Source organism: Protomyctophum parallelum (assembly GCF_964188405.1).
Source record: "Protomyctophum parallelum genome assembly, chromosome: 6".
In the NCBI taxonomy this organism is placed as follows: Eukaryota; Metazoa; Chordata; class Actinopteri; order Myctophiformes; family Myctophidae; genus Protomyctophum; species Protomyctophum parallelum.
The window spans coordinates 40345957-40364995 of NC_139701.1; the positions used below are offsets into that span (position 1 = coordinate 40345957).

At 43.8% G+C, this 19039-nt stretch overlaps 2 protein-coding genes across 5 annotated transcripts; one reads left to right on the forward strand and one right to left on the reverse strand.

Annotated features, from left to right (window-relative positions):
* Window positions 1–1809: 1809 nt before the first annotated feature.
* Window positions 1810–12284, forward strand: aqp12 (aquaporin 12). 2 transcript variants are annotated; one of them, XM_083766994.1, is made up of 8 exons: window positions 1810–2035; window positions 5665–5966; window positions 6781–6920; window positions 7967–8034; window positions 8607–8793; window positions 10635–10693; window positions 11365–11481; window positions 11977–12284. In XM_083766994.1, the coding sequence occupies exons 2-8, from the start codon at window positions 5820–5822 to the stop codon at window positions 12102–12104; spliced, it is 846 nt and encodes a 281-aa protein (XP_083623120.1). In that variant the 5' UTR covers window positions 1810–2035; window positions 5665–5819; the 3' UTR covers window positions 12105–12284. The 2 variants fall into 2 exon arrangements, with proteins under 2 accessions (XP_083623120.1, XP_083623119.1); XM_083766993.1 differs by lacking the exon at window positions 1810–2035 and adding an exon at window positions 4349–4491 and having other exon boundaries at window positions 5679–5966.
* rpp21 (ribonuclease P subunit p21) lies at window positions 5894–16903 on the reverse strand. 3 transcript variants are annotated; one of them, XR_014569352.1, is made up of 6 exons: window positions 16785–16903; window positions 15991–16091; window positions 14898–14980; window positions 13909–14121; window positions 13525–13673; window positions 5894–5960 (listed from the first exon to the last, which is right to left on the reverse strand). XR_014569352.1 is itself a non-coding variant. In XM_083766995.1 (5 exons), the coding sequence occupies exons 1-5, from the start codon at window positions 16839–16841 to the stop codon at window positions 13597–13599; spliced, it is 531 nt and encodes a 176-aa protein (XP_083623121.1). In that variant the 5' UTR covers window positions 16842–16903; the 3' UTR covers window positions 12821–13596. The 3 variants fall into 3 exon arrangements, 1 of the variants encoding a protein (XP_083623121.1); XR_014569353.1 differs by lacking the exon at window positions 5894–5960 and adding an exon at window positions 12821–13148 and having other exon boundaries at window positions 13418–13673; XM_083766995.1 differs by lacking the exon at window positions 5894–5960 and having other exon boundaries at window positions 12821–13673.
* Between the last annotated feature and the right edge of the window lie 2136 nt (window positions 16904–19039).

The window sequence follows — 19039 nt, forward strand, 5'->3', positions numbered from 1 at the left end:
ACCAACCTGTATATACACACACACACACACACACACACACACACACACACACACACACACACACACACACACACACACACACACACACACACACACACACACACACACACACACACACACACACACACACACACACACACACACACGATTCCCAACTGGTGTGAAGAATCCTCAAAAATGTTTGCAATGGATTTGCATTCAAACAGCAACATGCAATTGAGATTTATTACATAAAACACACACGTCTTATTGGTAAGCAAGCGCTATATATCATCATCATGATCACATAATGGACTTTGTGTTTACACTATATGTAAACATCTACAGAGGCATGCACAATTTTTCCATTCCTCTGACTAGATTATGGTGAAAGCACATTCTCCTCTGCAGTAATAATGACTTGTTGTGGCTCTACTACTTCGGGAAACGTAGTTGTTTTGCGGGAGTCATCATCAGTGTCCCTTAATTGCTCCAGAGACCACAGAATGTGACTGGGATTCCTGGCGGAGGGAGGAGGGGGGTCTAACAGAGCTGCAGGCGACTAGTGTAGCTTGAAACAGGGTCTGCATGTCATGATAAAGAGAATGTGGACATTTGGCTGCCCAATGTGCCCATTCTGGCAGAGAAGAGAAGAGGCTTTTGACCCCATGTACTCTAAAGGCCAGTTCTTTCCCATGAAGGAAGGAAGTCATTTTTATTGATCTGAATGGGGCTCTGCTCTCTGATCTTTGTGGCGTGCAGAGGAGGTGTGGGCATGTCTCTTCTCGGTCCCACGGCTGAGCAGTGGACTGTAGCGTTCTAGCGTTGTGGCTCCGTTTCAGTTTGGGCTAGTCTCCTCTGGGACATGCAGGCCGGACCACCCTGGAGGAGTCGGACCCGTGCATTTGTACAGAGTCCACTGTTCGGGTGAATAAGCGCTGCATGGCCGTCGAGGGAAGGCTCGACTCGTCACTCGAGGCCTCCAGGAGTTCCTGACGTATTGGACTGTCAAATATTTGTCTCCACCAGGCCAAAGAATGGGGAGAGTATGTTTAGCACTCCAATCGTGTGTGTGTGTGTGTGTGTGTGTGTCCGTCTGACTGTGTACAGTTAATCTCCGGCACCATTGGCCCGGTCGATGTCAAACTCTGCACACACACTCACTGGATGCCAACAACGAACGTCTGCCCCAATTGTTCCACAAAGGCCTGTTATAGTGCCACCATGAGGAAGAAATGCCACAACAACATTCCCCCCCCCCCCCCCCCCCCCCCGAGGGGCACTTTTTCTAGTTAGCTATCATTTCATGATTGTAAATGTAATTGTATATTTACATTCCATTTACTCCACACCCTCCACTGTTGTTGGTAGCCAGACGACGAGTCACTCCTTTGATAAGGAGATATAATAGGGGGCCACCGGCCACACCCCACATGACACCTCCTTTGTGTAAAGTCCTGCTGAGAAACAAATGAGATATAAAGTGACTGGAAGACACATGTGGGGGTCTGGGGGAGCTTTTTAAGGAGATGGGCTGACTGAAAGGACATGCTGTTGGCTTGTTCGATAAACTTGGACTTGTGCATTCATCTTCCCGAACGGACAATATTATATTATTTCCAAAACAGTACTACTGGCATGGGGGACAGAGAAGCTCGGGAATGTCAGTGGCTTCTCGTGGGACAGGGAGGGGGACTCCTCCCGGGCCTCAGCCGAGAGAACCCTGGTGCTCGCCATGTGGCTCCCATGTGGGGGTGGAGGTCTTGCAGGCTTGGCACGCAAGCCTGCAACGCCTCCACCCACGTCGGAGCCTGATCCAGCCTCGCCTCGTCTCGTCTCTGTCGCTCCGTCCCCTCATGGTGTCTGGACCATGTTAATGGAGCCTTGGCCTGCCCTGAAGGGACACGCCGTGACAAGTATGATGGCAGACAGGACAGTCCTGCTGGCAGTTCGCCCCTCTAGTGGCGAAAAATAAAACTTCTGGGAACTCAGATTATGCTGGCAGTGGCTCTCTGACAGGACCTTTGGAGGGACTGGAAGCCAGAGGAAGCGAGTGGTTCGCACTCGTCAGTGCTGGGAAAAAAGTACTTAAGTAAAAGTATCAATACTTCAATGTAGAAATACTCTGTTACCTTTAAGTAAAAGGCCGGAGTTCAAAATGTACAAAAGTATTGATATCAAAATGTATTTAAAGGACCAAAAGTAGAAAGTACTATACTCATTAGGAAGAATGTCCCCGTTTCACAAGTTTTCAAATGTATACAAATATTTGGAAAATAGTATATGTAGTAGCCTACTATTTTCAAATGGCAGAAATGAAATAACAATAAAAAATAAGTTATTAACTAAAGTATAAAATAATGGTAGTGGAGTAAAAGTACAATATTGTATATGAGTAGAAGTACTCATCTCTTGGAGTACAAGTGGAGTATTAAAAGTACCTCCTGTACTGTACCTAGATACTTTACTTTAAGTCTTGCGGGCGGTCTGTGGGGACACGCAACCATTACACAGAGTTGTAATTGCATGCAGTGCAGTCTACCCAAGTGATGCAACACAGCACTGTGTAGCCAGCACCAATCTGAAGGCATTATTTCCAAACCACAAGCAGTCATTTTTTTATTGGACACTTCTGAATCAGGCCACAAAACCTTAAGGAGAACCCTAGAACCCTGCTGTTGTAATGGAAACAGTGCCAATGAAGGGAGCTCAAATTAAAGGTTAACTTTGTTAAAATAGGCGTTAAATAGCTCTATATTCACATGGTTATTATTGCAATAGAGTGTTTGTTCAGTAACAGCTGGGACCTCCCCGTCTCTCCAGCTCTTTAATAAACATACATTGTTTATTACATAATTGGAATGTGGATACATTGGAAGTGACGAATAAAAATAATCATAATATTTCTCCATTGATCCGGCTTGGATCAACAGAACCAACGTAGTATACTCTAACCACTTCAACTCAGACTTTACTTTAGTAAACAAACAGACCTGAGTTCTACTTGGACTGTGTTTTGAGCTTGTAGATCGGCTAGTTTTGGGTTCCTCCCAGAATGGGGGGGGGGGGGGGGTCCAAGTTGTTAATTATTTCTTGGAATATCCTCCCAGCCTAGTGGCCCACAGGTTGAGAATAGCTGATGTAAGCGATTAACCAGCTGCAAATCCCTCACCATCTCTATATGATACACTGCATGTGATTTCATTTAGAGATGGTGATGGATTTGCAGCTCATGGTTAATGTTGAGGTGATGACATACTGCATATCATACAGTATGTCATTGTTAGGGACTGGCTGGTTGCCACACACACGTGCAGCATATTCCCCAGCTGGTGTTGCTGGTGTACCACCCTGATCCACTGACGCAGAGAGGCACGCACGTTGGATCTCATTAACAAGTTAAAGATTGCCACAGTTTTTGTATTATTCCAGTTTTTCATGTGACTAGTACTTCATTAGACACCCTGGAGTCGTTTCTATGTGCAATGATGTATTCCCTTTGTATTTAGGGTTTCTTTCTGGAGGCTGAACCAGTAAGAAAGAAGAAAAACAGTAATATAGTGACATCACATTATCAGCCTAACCCCTCCCCCTTTATCATACAACTACAGCTGTGGGTGGGCTTAAGTTCAGGTGGATCACCACCCACCAGGTAAACCAGGCATACTTAATGAACTGGTGGCGTGCCCACATAAAAACGACATTTTAACAAATACTGTACACTTTTTTGAAAGAATTCTTCCTCCTTATATAACAATAAGACCTGATGATCATGTTTTATGGTGGAACAAAATCATGGCACTCCATCTTTAAGAGAACACCTTATGCAAACAATCCTGTAGTAACCTCTGGAAACATATTTGAAATGTAAAATGTGTTGAAAGTGATTCATTTAATTGCACTACTTCTATTTTATTTTTTTATTTCATTTTTATCACTATTTTCTATTTTGAGTTAGTGTTTGTAATTGTAAGTACTGCCTTTGTTAATTGTTTGTCGGTGTTGGACCGCAGGAAGACTAGCTTTTGTTATGGCAAAAGCTAATGGGGATCCTAATAAACAATAAACAACAATAAAGCGAGCACGCTTTATTTTTTTTCACACACTGATGGCAGAGGAAACAAGTGTAAAATCTGCTATTACGACGCCGTCAAGAGTCTCAAGACCCGCCAAAATACATTTTAGCCGACAAAATCAACTGCAGATTGAATAAAATCTTAACAATATTTACTAAACTAAATAAAGATGTGCTGTCAAAATCAACACTGATGGAGTCGGGGTGGCAGTCAGGTGTCCAGCCCCGCCTACATCTAACCCCGCCCCCATTACAGCATGCTGGTGGCCTGCAGGGGTTACCAGGTGAGTTATCAGGTGAGGTGAGGAAAGAAACCATTTCTGTCTGACGTGATTTCTGTCGCTTCCAAGATGTCGTTCATGGAGATGATCAATGAAATGCTCGAGGAGATGCGCCTCGACGAGGCCAACAATCCAAGACCAAGACCCAAGACTGAGGTATTAAACACTCATCGCTTGTCAATGAAGCAACTGCGGTTTCTTCGCCCCCCCGAGGGACCAGTAAAAGTTGTGTCATGTTTTTTTTTTATCTCCTTGCCTTTGGACGTGACTGTCAACCCGACTGACCGGCTTTGCTTGTGAAAACAGTGGCGGAGAGCGTCAAAGTAAAACGAGTTCTGAAATGCTTTGAGAAAGCAGTGTGGCCCTCGCACTGACGCTCACATACAATAAGCGTGGTTGGGGGCATTTTCATGTAGGATTTTTGAGGAACCTAAATTGGAATTAACTTTTACCCATTGCTTATGTAAATAATAAATGTGTCCAATCTGTATACAATATACAATGACATACAATTGGGGTGGTTGTATTTTGACTGTATTTATATTTTAGATTGTGTCAAAGGTCATGTCTCACCTAGACAGGACCTGACACGGATTTGGACCTGATGGACCCGACGTTGCTACAGTGACGTTTTCTGGGTGTTTGACCGTGATTTTATACATGTGTGTTGTGTTGCAGTGTCTTTATTTCTAGATATTCTTTTGTGAACCCATTGAAACTGGGAAAGCACCTGTCATTTTAGTTGTTTGCGTTGGCTATTAAAAAAAAACATGCTATTTTTATATATATATATATATATATATATAATATCTTGAAAGTGTGAGAACTACTGATTTAGAAGGAATTTGTAGAATCAGCGTTAACATGAAAGTGGTTATAACTCTACACTGATCATTGCTCTCCCCTGCTTACTTCACATTTGACAAGATATGCAGAATACACTAATGACCTAAGTAAGTACTTACGAGTGTGTGTGTGTGTGTGCGTGCATGCGTGACCCCTTACTACACCACTGCCTGCATGTAGCCCCCCCCCCCCCCCCCCCCCCCCCCCCCCCCTGCCCGGCAACAACAACCAAGGCCAATTATCTGACCTGACCTTGAAAAGAGAGAGCCAGTCAGTGTGTATTTTGGCAGGTGCTGTGGGACAAAAAAGCGTGGCATTTTCCCCCTGATAAGACGTGTCTCTGTCGGCCATACGCCACGTTGTCAGACCGAGAGTAGAGAGAGAGAGAGAGAGAGAGAGAGAGTTTACACACTCATTCATTCAGTCGTTTCTACCTTGTCTTTTCCCAACCAACGAAGGTTAAGCCATCATCTTCTTCCCAAGGAACGAAGGTTAAGACATCATCCCCTTCCCAACCGACGAAGGTGAAGCCATCATCCCCTTCCCAACCGACGAAGGTGAAGCCATCATCCCCTTCCGAACCGACGAAGGTTAAGCCATCATCCTCCTCCTCTCCTGACCCCGTGGACAAGTACGTCATGGCTGGCCTCAACGCGTCCATCGGGTACTTCCTGACGGCGCTGGCCGTGGGGCTCTCGGTCAGAGTGCTGCTGAGGAAATGGCCTCGCCTGGGCTTCCTCTCCGAGCTGTCCGGGTCGCTGGTGCTGGTGGCGTGCTGGCTGGAGGTTTGATTGATTTCATTTGGTACTTAATTAGACAGAAATGTAAAAAACAGCAACAGAAATAAATAACATAATATTATACAACAATAAAATAACAAAATCATTAAAAACGATATGTATGGAAGAAAAAAAGAAGGTGGTTGTAAAGAGGGCCAGATCACCTGTCTGTGGGAGAAGTGATCATTAAGGTGGACATTCAGGCCCGTTTTAAAGGATGCCAGGGATCTGCATTTGTTTTGAGGGAAGGGGTCAGGGCATTACACACGTGGGTGTCAGTGCTGTAGAAGGAGAATTCCAGCCATGTTTGTTTTTAGGTGCAGACCATCGTGGAGGTGGGCCAGTGGGACGGGGGCCCAACGTCACCAAAACCATGCTGTCATGTTTGTTTTCAGGTGCAGACCATCGTGGAGGTGGGCCAGTGGGCCGGGGGTCTGGGCCCTGACGTTACCGTCACCATGCTGTCATGTTTGTTTTCAGGTGCAGACTATCGTGGAGGTGGGCCAGTGGGCCGGGGGTCTGGGCCCTGACGTTACCGTCACCATGCTGTCATGTTTGTTTTCAGGTGCAGACCATCGTGGAGGTGGGCCAATGGGCTGGGGGTCTGGGTCCTGACGTTACCGTCACCATGCTGTTATGTTTGTTTTCAGGTGCAGACCATCGTGGAGGTGGGCCAGTGGGCCGGGGGTCTGGGCCCTGACGTTACCGTCACCATGCTGTCATGTTTGTTTTCAGGTGCAGACCATCGTGGAGGTGGGCCAATGGGCTGGGGGTCTGGGTCCTGACGTTACCGTCACCATGCTGTCATGTTTGTTTTCAGGTGCAGACCATCGTGGAGGTGGGCCAGTGGGCCGGGGGTCTGGGCCCTGACGTTACCGTCACCATGCTGTTCCTGGTGCTGCTGAGCCATGGCGTAGTCTGTGGCGCGGGGGCGGGGAACCCCGGCATGACCCTGCTCAGGTTTTTACCTGCTTTATTTTCAGTTGTTCTCAGAGTGGGGTCTGGCCTGACGGCTCATAGTTTCATAGGTTCAGGATTTGTAGTGTTATTACACTGGCCCGGTCAGTCACAACAAGTATAGAAACCCCGCAGGGGTCTTTGAAGGGGTTCCAGGGGGTCCCCGGGCTAAAATTATTGATAGTTGGAATTTGGAAACCACCTGGACCCTTATGTAACTCTGACAGTGTGCAAATGTAATTCAAATTAATTTGCACACTGTCAGAGTTACAGCACAGAGTATCAGCTGGAGGTCCTTGAAATGAAAAGGTCGTGTTATTATACCGCTGTAGTGCTGTACCTCATGTACTGCACCTGCTGCCGTTTTTTAAACCCGTCTATAACCTCATGTACATGTAGCCAACACACAGCTCACCTCATACTGTATGTCTAACCTCATGTACATGTAGCCAACACACCTCATATGTCTAACATCATGTACATGTAGCCAACACACATCATATGTCTAACCTCATGTACATGTAGCCAACACACCTCATATGTCTAACCTCATGTACATGTAGCCAACACACCTCATATGTCTAACATCATGTACATGTAGCCAACACACCTCATATGTCTAACCTCATGTACATGTAGCCAACACACCTCATAATGTCTAACCTCATGTACATGTAGCCAACACACCTCATATGTCTAACATCATGTACATGTAGCCAACACACCTCATATGTCTAACCTCATGTACATGTAGCCAACACACCTCATATGTCTAACCTCATGTACATGTAGCCAACACACCTCATATGTCTAACATCATGTACATGTAGCCAACACACCTCATATGTCTAACATCATGTACATGTATAGCCAACACACAGCTCACCTCATATGTCTAACCTCATGTACATACCTGCTAGTTTTTATGCTATGTATAAATGTACATATCAATTCTTCTTTTGACCCCTTGCTCTCCCCCTCTCTGCATGCACAGAATAGACTTTCACTCAATTCTTCACACCTGTAAACGTGTTGATTGTGATTTTAAGGTTCCTGTCTCTGGACGAGGGCGCCACGTTGCCCTCCACCGTGCTGGCCCTGGCTCTGCAGTTCCTAGGTACGGCAAAAAGTACTATCCACCAGTGGTGGAAAAAGTTTTTTAGATGCCACTAAAAGTAACAGAGAGGGTGGATATAAAATCAAGCTAACATGTTTCTACTCACAAAGGAGTCGTCATCAGGACAGGTATATAACTACTCGAGTAACTCAAGTACAAAGGTATAATACAGTATTATTGGTATCAAAATGTACTTAAAGTACCAAAAGAATATCCCATTTCACAGGTTTTCTAACATAAAATGTTAAGAAATATTTTGAAAATAGCACATCTCTAAGCTCACAATGTTGTAGATCGGCTATATTCAAATGGCAGAAATGTATATAGGGAATGCATCTTTTGCTGCTGCAATAATAATCAGTAGTAGAAGTAGAAGTGAAAGTAGTGAACATTGGAATTAAAGATATAGTAAATACCAGTACATTTTGTGACCATATCGAAAAAGTAGATGGTTTTTCCGGGTGCTTCAAAACGCCACTGAGCAACTTCCATCGAAATGAATAGCGGGGGGTGATCGGCCTCTATCCTTGTATTACTCTATCTAATGTTTTCACCCCCGTTCCGTCCCGTAGGGGCCCACGTGGGCCTGCTGGCCGCGGGGTACTACTGGCGCATGGAGCTGACCGACATGCACCTGATCAAGAACCTGATGTCCAGCTCCTGCAGCTCGTCTCTGCTGGTGTCCCCGACGCAGGGCTTCTTCACCGAGTTCATCTGTGCTCTGGTCTTCTACCTGGTCCACCTGAGTCTGAGGCGCAGGTATGTGCAATCATCACATCAAAGTCATCTAGTAAGAGAGCGGCGACACGCTTTGATCTCGCCGCAAAGCGGGTGCCGGCTATACTGCCTATATAGGCTATAGTTCCAAACATTGCTCCTATACTGTATGGCTGGAACTATCGCATTGAGATTTGAATGTGCACTTCCGCATTCCATTGTTACAATGGGAGTCAACGCTAGTGTCGCAACTCTCTTACTAGATTACTCTGAGTCTGTGTGACATCATGTAGATCAGTGGTTTTCAGCCCTTCTCACATCAAGGTCCATTATTGTCTCCACCAGGCCGAAGGCATGTGGGGAGAGTATGTTTTGCACTCCGTCCGTCCTTGTGTCCGTCCGTCCGTCCGTCCGTCCGTCCGTCCGTCCGTGTGTCCGTCCGTCCGTCCGTCCGTGAGCAGCTAATCTCGGCCACCGTTAACCCCGTCGATGCCACATTTTGCACACACACTCCCTGGATGCCAACGATGAACCTCTGCCCCAAACTTTCCAGAACGGCCTGTTATAGCGCCACCAGGAGGCCGCTTTGTGCAAAACAAGTTTTTGCACAGTACACCTACAGATTTTGTCCAAACATCACGCAAATTGGTACACAGTCTCTCTAGAGCCATTCAACGAAACTGGTCTTTCAGATTTCTCACACTCCATCCTGATTGGTTAAGATTGGCTTCCAAAGTCCACAGGAGTGCTCAGTTTCAAACAAAATGCTGCAAATCATGAACACATCGCGTGATTTCCGTGAAATTGTGCACCCACATTCCCACTAGGCCGAGGACGAAATGCCACATGAACAATTTCAACTCAGACTCAAGGTGGCGCTATAACTGGCCGAAAAGTGTTTTTACCTCTAACTGCACGGATCTGTGGATCACTTTGTATGCCAACTCCCTAGAGGCCAAGGAAAAACCTTTGCCTGGAATTTTTCACATCTGCTCTTTATAGCGCCACCAGGAGGCCGACATATGTAAAACACATTTTCTATTATTACTCCTTCAGATTTTATCCACATTTCACGCAAATCGGTATACACTATCTCCATAGTCATGTGATCAACACGGAGCGCCACCATTTCCCATCTTCCATCCTGATTGGCTAAGATTGGCTTCCAAAGCTCACACGATTCGTCCATTTCGAAAAAAGGCCACAAATCACAAACACAGTGTGCAATTTCCGTTAAATTATACACGCACATTTTCACTAGGCCGAGGACCACATGCCACAATTCTTTCCTCAAAATCAGCCTCACGGTGGCGCTATAACAGGCCAATTCCTGTTTTTAGCTATAACTGCATCGATCTGTATACAACTTATGTATGCACACATGGAAAAACATTGTACCTGCATCCCTCCAACACGAACCTCCGGCCCAAATCTTCCTCAACAGCCTGTTATAGCGCCACCATGAGGCCACAACCTGACCTGCCCTGGTGGAGACCTGTGCCGATTGGCACTTTGTCTAGTTTATTCTGCATTTGAGCCACGGACCACCATTTGACGAGATTACGCCTCGCTGATCCAAAACTAAAGAATATTTTGTTGTTGGATACGTTTTTGTCCACAATTCCATGCTGTATTGATGTCGGTAACATAGGAGAGATAACAGGCAAATGTCGCTCAAAATAAAAAGAACTTCTACATTCTCCAATTGTGTAGCGTAAAATAAAACCAAATACTGTATGGTTTCATTTTACACTCTCAAGAGTGATCTATAGCTTTAGGGAGACCACCTGGAACCCCCTGAAGGACCACTGGTCGTGACCCCCACAATATAACACAATATAAACCTGTGATGTGACAAAGTTGATTCTGGTTTGGTTCTGCAGGTCAGCTCTGATCCAGGTGCCTGTGGCTGCTGTCCTGCTCACCTTCATGTCCCATTCTGGTGAGTCCTAAACTAGCTAAAGAAACCTTCTTCCATTGTCTAAACGGAAGTCAAATAATAATGGTGCATTTAAATAGTGCTTTTATCCAAAGCACTTGACATAGATTGTGCATTACATTCACCCATTCATACACACATTCACACACCAATGGCGGAGGAAATCATGCAAGGCACAAACCTGCACATCGGGAGCAATTATGGGTTCAGTCTTGCTGGGTTCAGTCACCCATCCGACTGCTCTACCGGCCACTCTGCCCCTGAGCCACCGCACGGCTCCCATCAGACTGCTCTACCGGCCACTCTACCCCCTGAGCCACCGCACGGCTCCCATCCGCCTGCTCTACCGGCCACTCTACCCCTGAGCCACCGCACAGCTCCCATCCCACTGCTCTACCGGCCACTCTACCCCTGAGCCACCGCACGGCTCCCACCCGACTGCTCTACCGGCCACTCTACCCCTGAGCCACTGCATGGCTCCCATCAGACTGCTCTACCGGCCACTCTACCCCTGAGCCACCGCACGGCTCCCATCAGACTGCTCTACCGGCCACTCTACCCCTGAGCCACCGCTTTTTCAGAAAACTGTCACGATGTAGAAGACATTTTTAGAATCTGATCTCAGGTCAAAATGGGTTAACAAGGTAATGTCCCTGTCATGTTGTGTCTTGCAGCCAGTGGATATACATCAGCATACATAAACCCTGCCCTGGCGTACGCCATGACCTTCCAGTGTTCCGGCTTCACCGTGGCCCAGTACGCACTGGTCTACTGGCTCGGACCTCTGACTGGTAACGTGCATCACCCATCATGACCATTTACTTCATGGGGATTCGTAATTTCATTCCGTTTTTTGGTATTGCACATATTTATAAAGATAATACATTTCTGTTCAACTCTTAGCCTTTGTAAACACAAAATGCACTATTAAACCAACAGTTTAAACCAGTGATTCTGAAACGTTTTCATGTCCTGGATTTGGCGCCACAGCTAATCTATAAAGATCTTGTGCCAGACAAATTGTGAAAAACACTTTTTCGAAGTAAAAAATAAATAAATAAAATAGATTGAATCATTTTGAATTCTTCTTGAGAATTTCCGTTCTGGATTCCCACCTCAAAATCGTATATTTTGGGGTAGCAGTCCACAGGCGAATACACATCAATTTAGAATAAAAGGTTTGAACACCACTGTTATAATAAAGGACATATCCGTGTGACCCGTAGTAACTGTTAAGCGTTAATAGGTATAATTCCCACTGGTAAAGAGTGTTTCTTTCCTTCCAGGAATGACCGTGGCACTATTCTTGTATATGGGTCACATTCCAAGGCTCTTTATGAAGAACCTGCTTTATTCTCAGAAGACACGCTTCAGAGTGCCAAAGGCAGAGCAAGGAGACAAGAAGAAAAAGTGAAAATGCTTCGTCCGACATATTTTGATTCATGACATGTGTTTTTATTTCACCCACTAGATAATAAACGTTTACAACAAATAAACTAAAGGAATTCATGTTTTTCTTTTTTAGGGACATTGTGTGGGTTAACCCATTTTGGTGTTTTAAAGCATTATGCTATACTTTAGCTATTGAAAAATAACAGATAACAAGCTCATAGTGCGGCACTCTGTGCCACCGAGTGGCGCGCTACGAGCTTGTAGGTCTGCTATTTTTTTTTTATCGTGAAAATGTGCCTAAAATCTTTGAATATATATTATTACAGAGTGAACATTTTAACTCAAATCTTTGCTTCTGGGGAGGTCCCTGCTGGAACAACATATTTTCAGATGGGGGGGCGGAGGCATATTACATATAATTTTTGGGGTCCTTGACATGAAATATTGGGCGGATGAAGTCTGGCGGCGCCAAGCTAATATTGAGAACCACTGATAAGGTTTTTCAGAAAACCGCTTTTCCGTTTTTTTTTTTAGTTATTCCATAAATGAATGCAATTGAAATTTTAATATTATTTATTTTTCATTTCCTGAAATGTTTCTTCAATAATGTTCAATGGGAGAGAAAAAAGTGTTTGTTTGTTGAGCTTTATTTAGTAACCCATATAATTTCACTCAGTAAACAAAAATGAACATTTTTTATGTATAGAAAACTGTTTTGGAAGACATTTTTAGAATCAGGTCTCAAAGTGTTAAAGCCTGTTCACACCAAGCATGAGAACGATAATTAGACGCTTGCTACGTTCTCACAGTGGCACAAGCATTTTGGGAGGCAGGCCACAACCACCACACACCTCCCCCATGTGACAGTGGGGGAAAAAATGGGGGTAAAAAAAAGCAACAACAAAAAAGCCTAAGCAAGTTAACTTCTTGGGGGATCTCATCTGTTAAGCAGCAGAATCAGGCAAATTAAACATTGGCCAAATTTGTAAATAACATATCTGTAAGGGTTCAATTGGGTCCCACCTTGACAACCACTGAGCTACACGTTTTTACATCCATCTGCAGACTGTATGACTGTCATAAATAAATTAATAAACACACTGGTAGTCCTTCAGGTGTGAAAGATGGAGTGCCGTAATTATTCTCCCACCCTAAAACATTTTTTACAAAAAGTGTACAGTATTTGTGACATGTCCACCAGTTCGTTAAATATGCGTGGTGGGTGGTGATCCACCTGAACTGGAGCCGCACCCACAGCTGTGGTTGTATGATAAAGGGGGAGGGGATGATATTGTGATGTCACTATATCACAGTTTTTCCATTCGCACGTTTGACCGCACGTTTTGAGGTTTCAGCCTCCAGGAAGAAACCATAAATACAAAGTGAATACCTGTACATCATTGCACATAACCACACAAAGGGGTCTAATGAACTACTGTCACCTCATAAACACAGCACTCCATCCATCCATGAAGTACTGTCCCCTCATAAACACGGCACTCCATCTTTTACTGCTAGCTCCCAGAAGGCTCAACAGAGCTTTGTTGTGAGACCAGGGTGTTCTTCTTCTTGGCCTGTGCTTTACCAGAGCCTGGGGGGGGGACAATGACACATTAGGACCAAACTAATAACTGATCAGAAAAAATGTATACCGGTAAATACAAATAATCAAGAATCAACTTTATTGTCACATCACTGGTGTAAGCAATGGATTTGCAGCTCGACAAAAACTAATTTATATGACGGAGGACAATTTCACGATAAATGTAAGTATCGACAAGACAATTATTGTCATCACGATAATAATGATAGTTGTCATTTCTCACCTGACGGTGTGGGGGTCTGGTGCTGGCCCTCAGGTCGCTGTGTGGGGTTCAGGCTCTCCTGCTGGGCCTCGGGTCGCTGTGTGGGTTTCTGGCTCTCCTGCTGGGCTTCGGGTCGATCCACCCACAGCACATGTTCGGGATCGTTCAACAGCTTCTTGCTGTGGCCACAGCTCAGACACCTCGACACGGTGAAGCCAGTCTTTCCTTTTTTCCCTTGTGGGACAATGAAAAAAACAGTCATCTAAAAAGGCTAAATCTAAACTCGTTACCCCATCGTCATCAACATTAGCCAAAAGACTAAGAAGGAATTACACCTTCGCTAAATCCCACCTCAAAAAGCGATTGTCCAATGCCAACTGTTGCTATGCAGGTCAAGCTATCGCCACCTCATAGCTGTCAATGCTATTTTGCATGGCTGTGTTGTTGAACATATAAACGGCTTAACGTCGAGAAAGTTACATGACTGACCCACCCAGGTGATGGCAATAATACTAATGACCGTAGTCTTACCGTACAACATGAAAACTCCTGCCCGGGTGGTCGTTAAAAGTTGATTTCTCCCCCTGTCATTTCCTCGTATTTATTGTTTATTTAAATAATGTCATGCAAATTTGTCCAGTGCATATCCTACTGCAGGCCTGGTTGTCTAGATTTAGAAGACATTTTGATGCTCTTGCTTGGTGGTCGATGGAAATTAAGCTCCACCCACGCGGCTGACTGCCGCGGGGGCAAGCGTTTCCGGGAATCTGGCCGTCGCAGGCATTCAGCCCCGTGGGTGGAGATTCTTTTCCATCCACCAGCTGTCTAAAAACCCGGAAAAGACGCTGGCCGACAGCAGAACACGGCCGCGGCTGTCGGCTCAGGTCTGGGAACGCTGTATGGGGGAGAAGGACCGCTTGCCCCGTCTCCTCGCTGCAAACGTGCCTATTGGACAAGGACGTGTTGGGGAGGGACTTAGCAAAGGGCTAATTACGTTTATTATGACTTACTTTTCTGTCTTGTCGTGGCAGTTATTCCCGGCACAAGCAACGAGCAGCACTTCTTGCACAAGGTTCTCTTCACCGAAGGGTCTCTGATGGGAAACACAGGAAAAACACATGGGTTTAAAGGAGGATGCGACTCTAGGCTCATTTTGTAGTTTTGCTTTCATGTTCAGGTTAAAAACGACAGCAGATTTAAAACATGACAGACTACATAGACCGACTTTATATTACACCACTTCTGTACCTAAACAAATTCATAATGGGTGTGTGTTAGATTTCGTTGTGCCCGGAAGTGTGCAATCACTGACAATACTGCCGACTACCATTTAATGCTTGCACATTGACTCTTGTGCAGGCTTGCAGCTGTGTTGTTCACTACCCACTGAGCCGGCTATTAGACGTGCGTCTAAAAATGGGATAAAAAACGACTGTCTATATATAGACATCTAATCAACCGCTAATCAATGTCTAATCTAAGAATAGACGTCTAAAAAAAACTTTCATTTTTCGACGTTTTTTATCGCATATTAGACCACAAAATGCTCAGTGGGTAGCCTACCATGTTTTACCCTGCCTGTTGTCGTTTTTAATCCCTGGGTTTTCATGCCCCTTTAAACTCACTCACGCCCTCCGTCCCAAACAGCAGAGTTTACCAGACATACTAATATAAAATAATGCACCTCCAGTCAAGACTATTAATATCTCTCAAAACTGCTGGAAATCCTGTGCCAATAATAGACAACTATATTACCTTCATCACTAGATTTAGTATCGTCTCTGCCGGGTGGAAACCTCATATGTCCCAACAGTAGCAGATCTACAAGCTCAAAACACGTCAATTTGCAGCGCTCTGCGCTTCAAGCTCGCAGGTCTGCTACTTTTTATGCTCTTGTGAGCCACAGGCAGATTCGTGTCTGGCCACTGTGAGGCTAAGGCAGTTCCTGGGACAAACAATATTATATATATATTTAGATACATCTCCAAATACTTAATTAAGGGGCAACAAGAACAACACAGCTGCATTTAAAACATGTTACTTGCTGTCGTCCTCATCCATAATAAAAACCAATCGAACACACAGAACAATCAATGGACTTACTGTCTGAGCACCAGACGTCTTGCGATGGTCTTCTGGGTGAAACAGTAGAACCGGGCCAGCTCCACGTTGTCAGGGTTATGGGCCAGAACGCAGTGGGCAGCCTGCAGCGGGCAGTGTTGATTTTTCACAGGATGTTTAGTTTACTCAATACGTCTTTTGAACACAATTGTGTTAGGGTTTTAGTCATATTTTAGTCACCTGAACATGTTTTACTTTTAGTCCAGTTTTAGTCGACTAAATATCCTTCAGGACCAGAGCTAACAGTTCCTCTACTAGAATATTATTTTGGCAGCCAGGCCTTGATGATCCATCAACATATACCAAAAGTAAAAGTACTAAAATGTTTGAAAAGATCAGGTTTACAAGCTCACAAAAGAATAGGGCTAAAGTGGTTAATGTGTGTTTCATAATATATAGACTAAAGTAAGTCAGAGAGGCTAAGGGCTCGGTATCAGTCAAGTCAGCAAGTTTTCAAGTAAGTGTAGGCCTAGTGGAGTAAAAACTACAGAGAGTAGAAGTATTAAGTATTAAAAATAAAACACTTCAGTAAAGTAAAAGTACCTCAACACCATACTTAAGCACAGTACTTAAATGTAATACATGTACTCATTTACTTTAAACCACTGAAAACAGAAGTCTAATCATATCAAGACAGATTGCATACGTTTCGATCTATCAAACATTAACATACATTTATACTTGACGAAGCTGAGCGCCCACAGAGCTTATAGATCGGCGCTTTCTAACCACTGACCAGCGACGCGTATTGCTGGATTAATACATTAATGAATTACCTGATAGAGATAGTTTAGTCTCTGATATGCCTCTTTATCTTTCATGGGCGCCGCCATCTTTGTTTTACAAAAGATAAACAAAAGAGAGGAAACCGGAGGCGAATTCAACTCATATCCGCTTCCCGTAGAGTAGATCCCATAGCTGGGGAGGAGTGGCTTGATGCGTTGTCAAGGAAACCTTCGACCGCTGGCTAAAACGTTCTGATATTATTATTTTTGGCTAATAAATATATCTATTAATTAACACAAGTTTTAAATTGTTACATGCATAGGCTATAGTAATTTGGTAAGAATAACGTTTATAACAACAACCTCCTCTTATAATGACTATTTTTGGAATCAAAATGCTGTCATGATGACATCATTTTGATCATTTGAACATCATTCTTTAAACGTATACGAATAGTTATTTTGTCTTCCTGATGCATGTCTTGTGGCATCCCTCTGAGAAATGAAAACTCAGCAAATCCACAACAAAAACATCAAATTATGATGAATGACCAAAAATCTCTTAAACTGTGGTGTATATATAGTAGCCTAGTGTATATCTCTATTTTATTCCAAGGATCTCCAGATTGATTTGCATGTTTTATCCATTAAAAATTGATTATTATCGCATCTGTATTTACAAACTCTAACCTAAACCTACAGATCACAAATATTTTTTTCAAACGCTTAAGGTGTGATGGAATGAATCTGTAAGGGTTCATTGATTCCATTTGTTGTACACTCAGAGTTAGACCTTTTACAGACGTAACTCCTCCAAAACGATTATCTAGTATAGTGTGCAAGTTGTCATTTGGGCCTAAAGGTGGCACTATAGGACAGGCTATGCTATGGTGTCACCAAAATCAGTAGAGTTTAACTTTTAAACCCTATCAAAGTGGATAACCTTTAAATAAACAGAGTTGGAATCACTTTGAATATGCGTCGTTGTCATAGAATTATCTCAGCAAAAAATGATGTCAATAAAGAAATATGTCTGATTAATTAAATAATATCTTTAACACCCAAAATCCATATGTGATCTCTCTTGGGCCCTGACTGGGGAGCATCAATTCGATAATCGATTGATTGGATTCTTTATTGGCCAGAAATGGAAACAGCACGAGGTACAGTCAGACAATAAGTCTAAAAGGATAACACACAAAAATATATAAGCACACAACACACCACAATGAGACATAATGTGAACTTGTAGATCTGCTATTTTCACTTCTCCTCAGACATTTTTCTTTTTTCTAATTTAAGGATTCTTTCTGAAATTCCTTTGAATTTGATTTTAATTGGGGGAGGGGGGGGATTTTCTTTTTTCATCTTTTGAAATAGTAATAATTACAAAACAAAATGTAGGAAACGAAAAATGATTGGGACCCAGTGTTTGGGAAACATGCATTAGACTCAACAGTGGCTGTGGCTTAGGAGGTATAGAGCAGGTCGTCCAATGATCCATGGGTCGGCGGTTCAAATCCCGGCTCCTCCTGTCTACATACATGTCGAAGTGTCCTTGGGCAAGACACTGAACCCCAAATTGCTCCCGATGTGCTGGTTGGTACCTTGCATGGCTTCCGCCACAATCGGTGTATGAATGTGTGTGTGAATGGGTGAATGTAATGCACAATCTACATATGTAATGCGCCTTGGATAAAGGTGCTATATATAAATGCACCATTTACCAAGAGGTACTGGAGGTGTAGCCTAATTACTTAGCCTATACTGTAAATAAAATGCATTAGGCCTCTTATTATAATTACTGGAGGTGTAATCCCATCCATGTTTATTTAAATAAGGCACACGTTACAACCAGAACCCAGCCCTCTATACCCATCACAAAACAGTAACAGTACAGACCACCCATACACAAGGATCACAAACAAAGGGGGTGCAAGTGATGTTTTTGTTAAAAACATCAAACCTACCTATATTCTATTGTTTGTTCGGTAACGGGGTTTACTACTCTACTACAACTTTTTAGTAAGTACCGGTAAGCAAGATTCGGGATTCCAATCTTATTCCAATCATGAGAGAGAACCCCACAAAGACCATTTTTTACCAGCTTCAATTTTATAGTCTTAGTTTTTTTGTTCATCACACCGAATTGCACGTTCTTTTTCTCTATGGAGTTGTCCTTCATGATTGGATACATGTTTCCCCCCAACCTGAAAATGTATCGTCTGTTTACCAAAGAGCTGGAGACCCTTTTTAACTGAACAAACACTCCCCACCACCCACCCCTTTTCCCCCTCACTGTATGT

Excerpts from the sequence above, each read along its gene's own strand:
- aqp12 (XM_083766993.1), top strand. The coding sequence starts at position 4,405 with ATGTCGTTCATGGAGATGATCAATGAAATGCTCGAGGAGATGCGCCTC. Across the intron at positions 5,967-6,780 it reads TGGTGGCGTGCTGGCTGGAG|GTGCAGACCATCGTGGAGGT; the intron begins GTTTGATTGATT and ends GTTTGTTTTCAG. Across the intron at positions 11,482-11,976 it reads CTGGCTCGGACCTCTGACTG|GAATGACCGTGGCACTATTC; the intron begins GTAACGTGCATC and ends CTTTCCTTCCAG.
- rpp21 (XM_083766995.1), bottom strand. The coding sequence starts at position 16,841 with ATGGCGGCGCCCATGAAAGATAAAGAGGCATATCAGAGACTAAACTAT. Across the intron at positions 14,981-15,990 it reads AGACGTCTGGTGCTCAGACA|AGACCCTTCGGTGAAGAGAA; the intron begins GTAAGTCCATTG and ends GTTTCCCATCAG. Across the intron at positions 13,674-13,908 it reads CCAGACCCCCACACCGTCAG|GCTCTGGTAAAGCACAGGCC; the intron begins GTGAGAAATGAC and ends TCCCCCCCCCAG.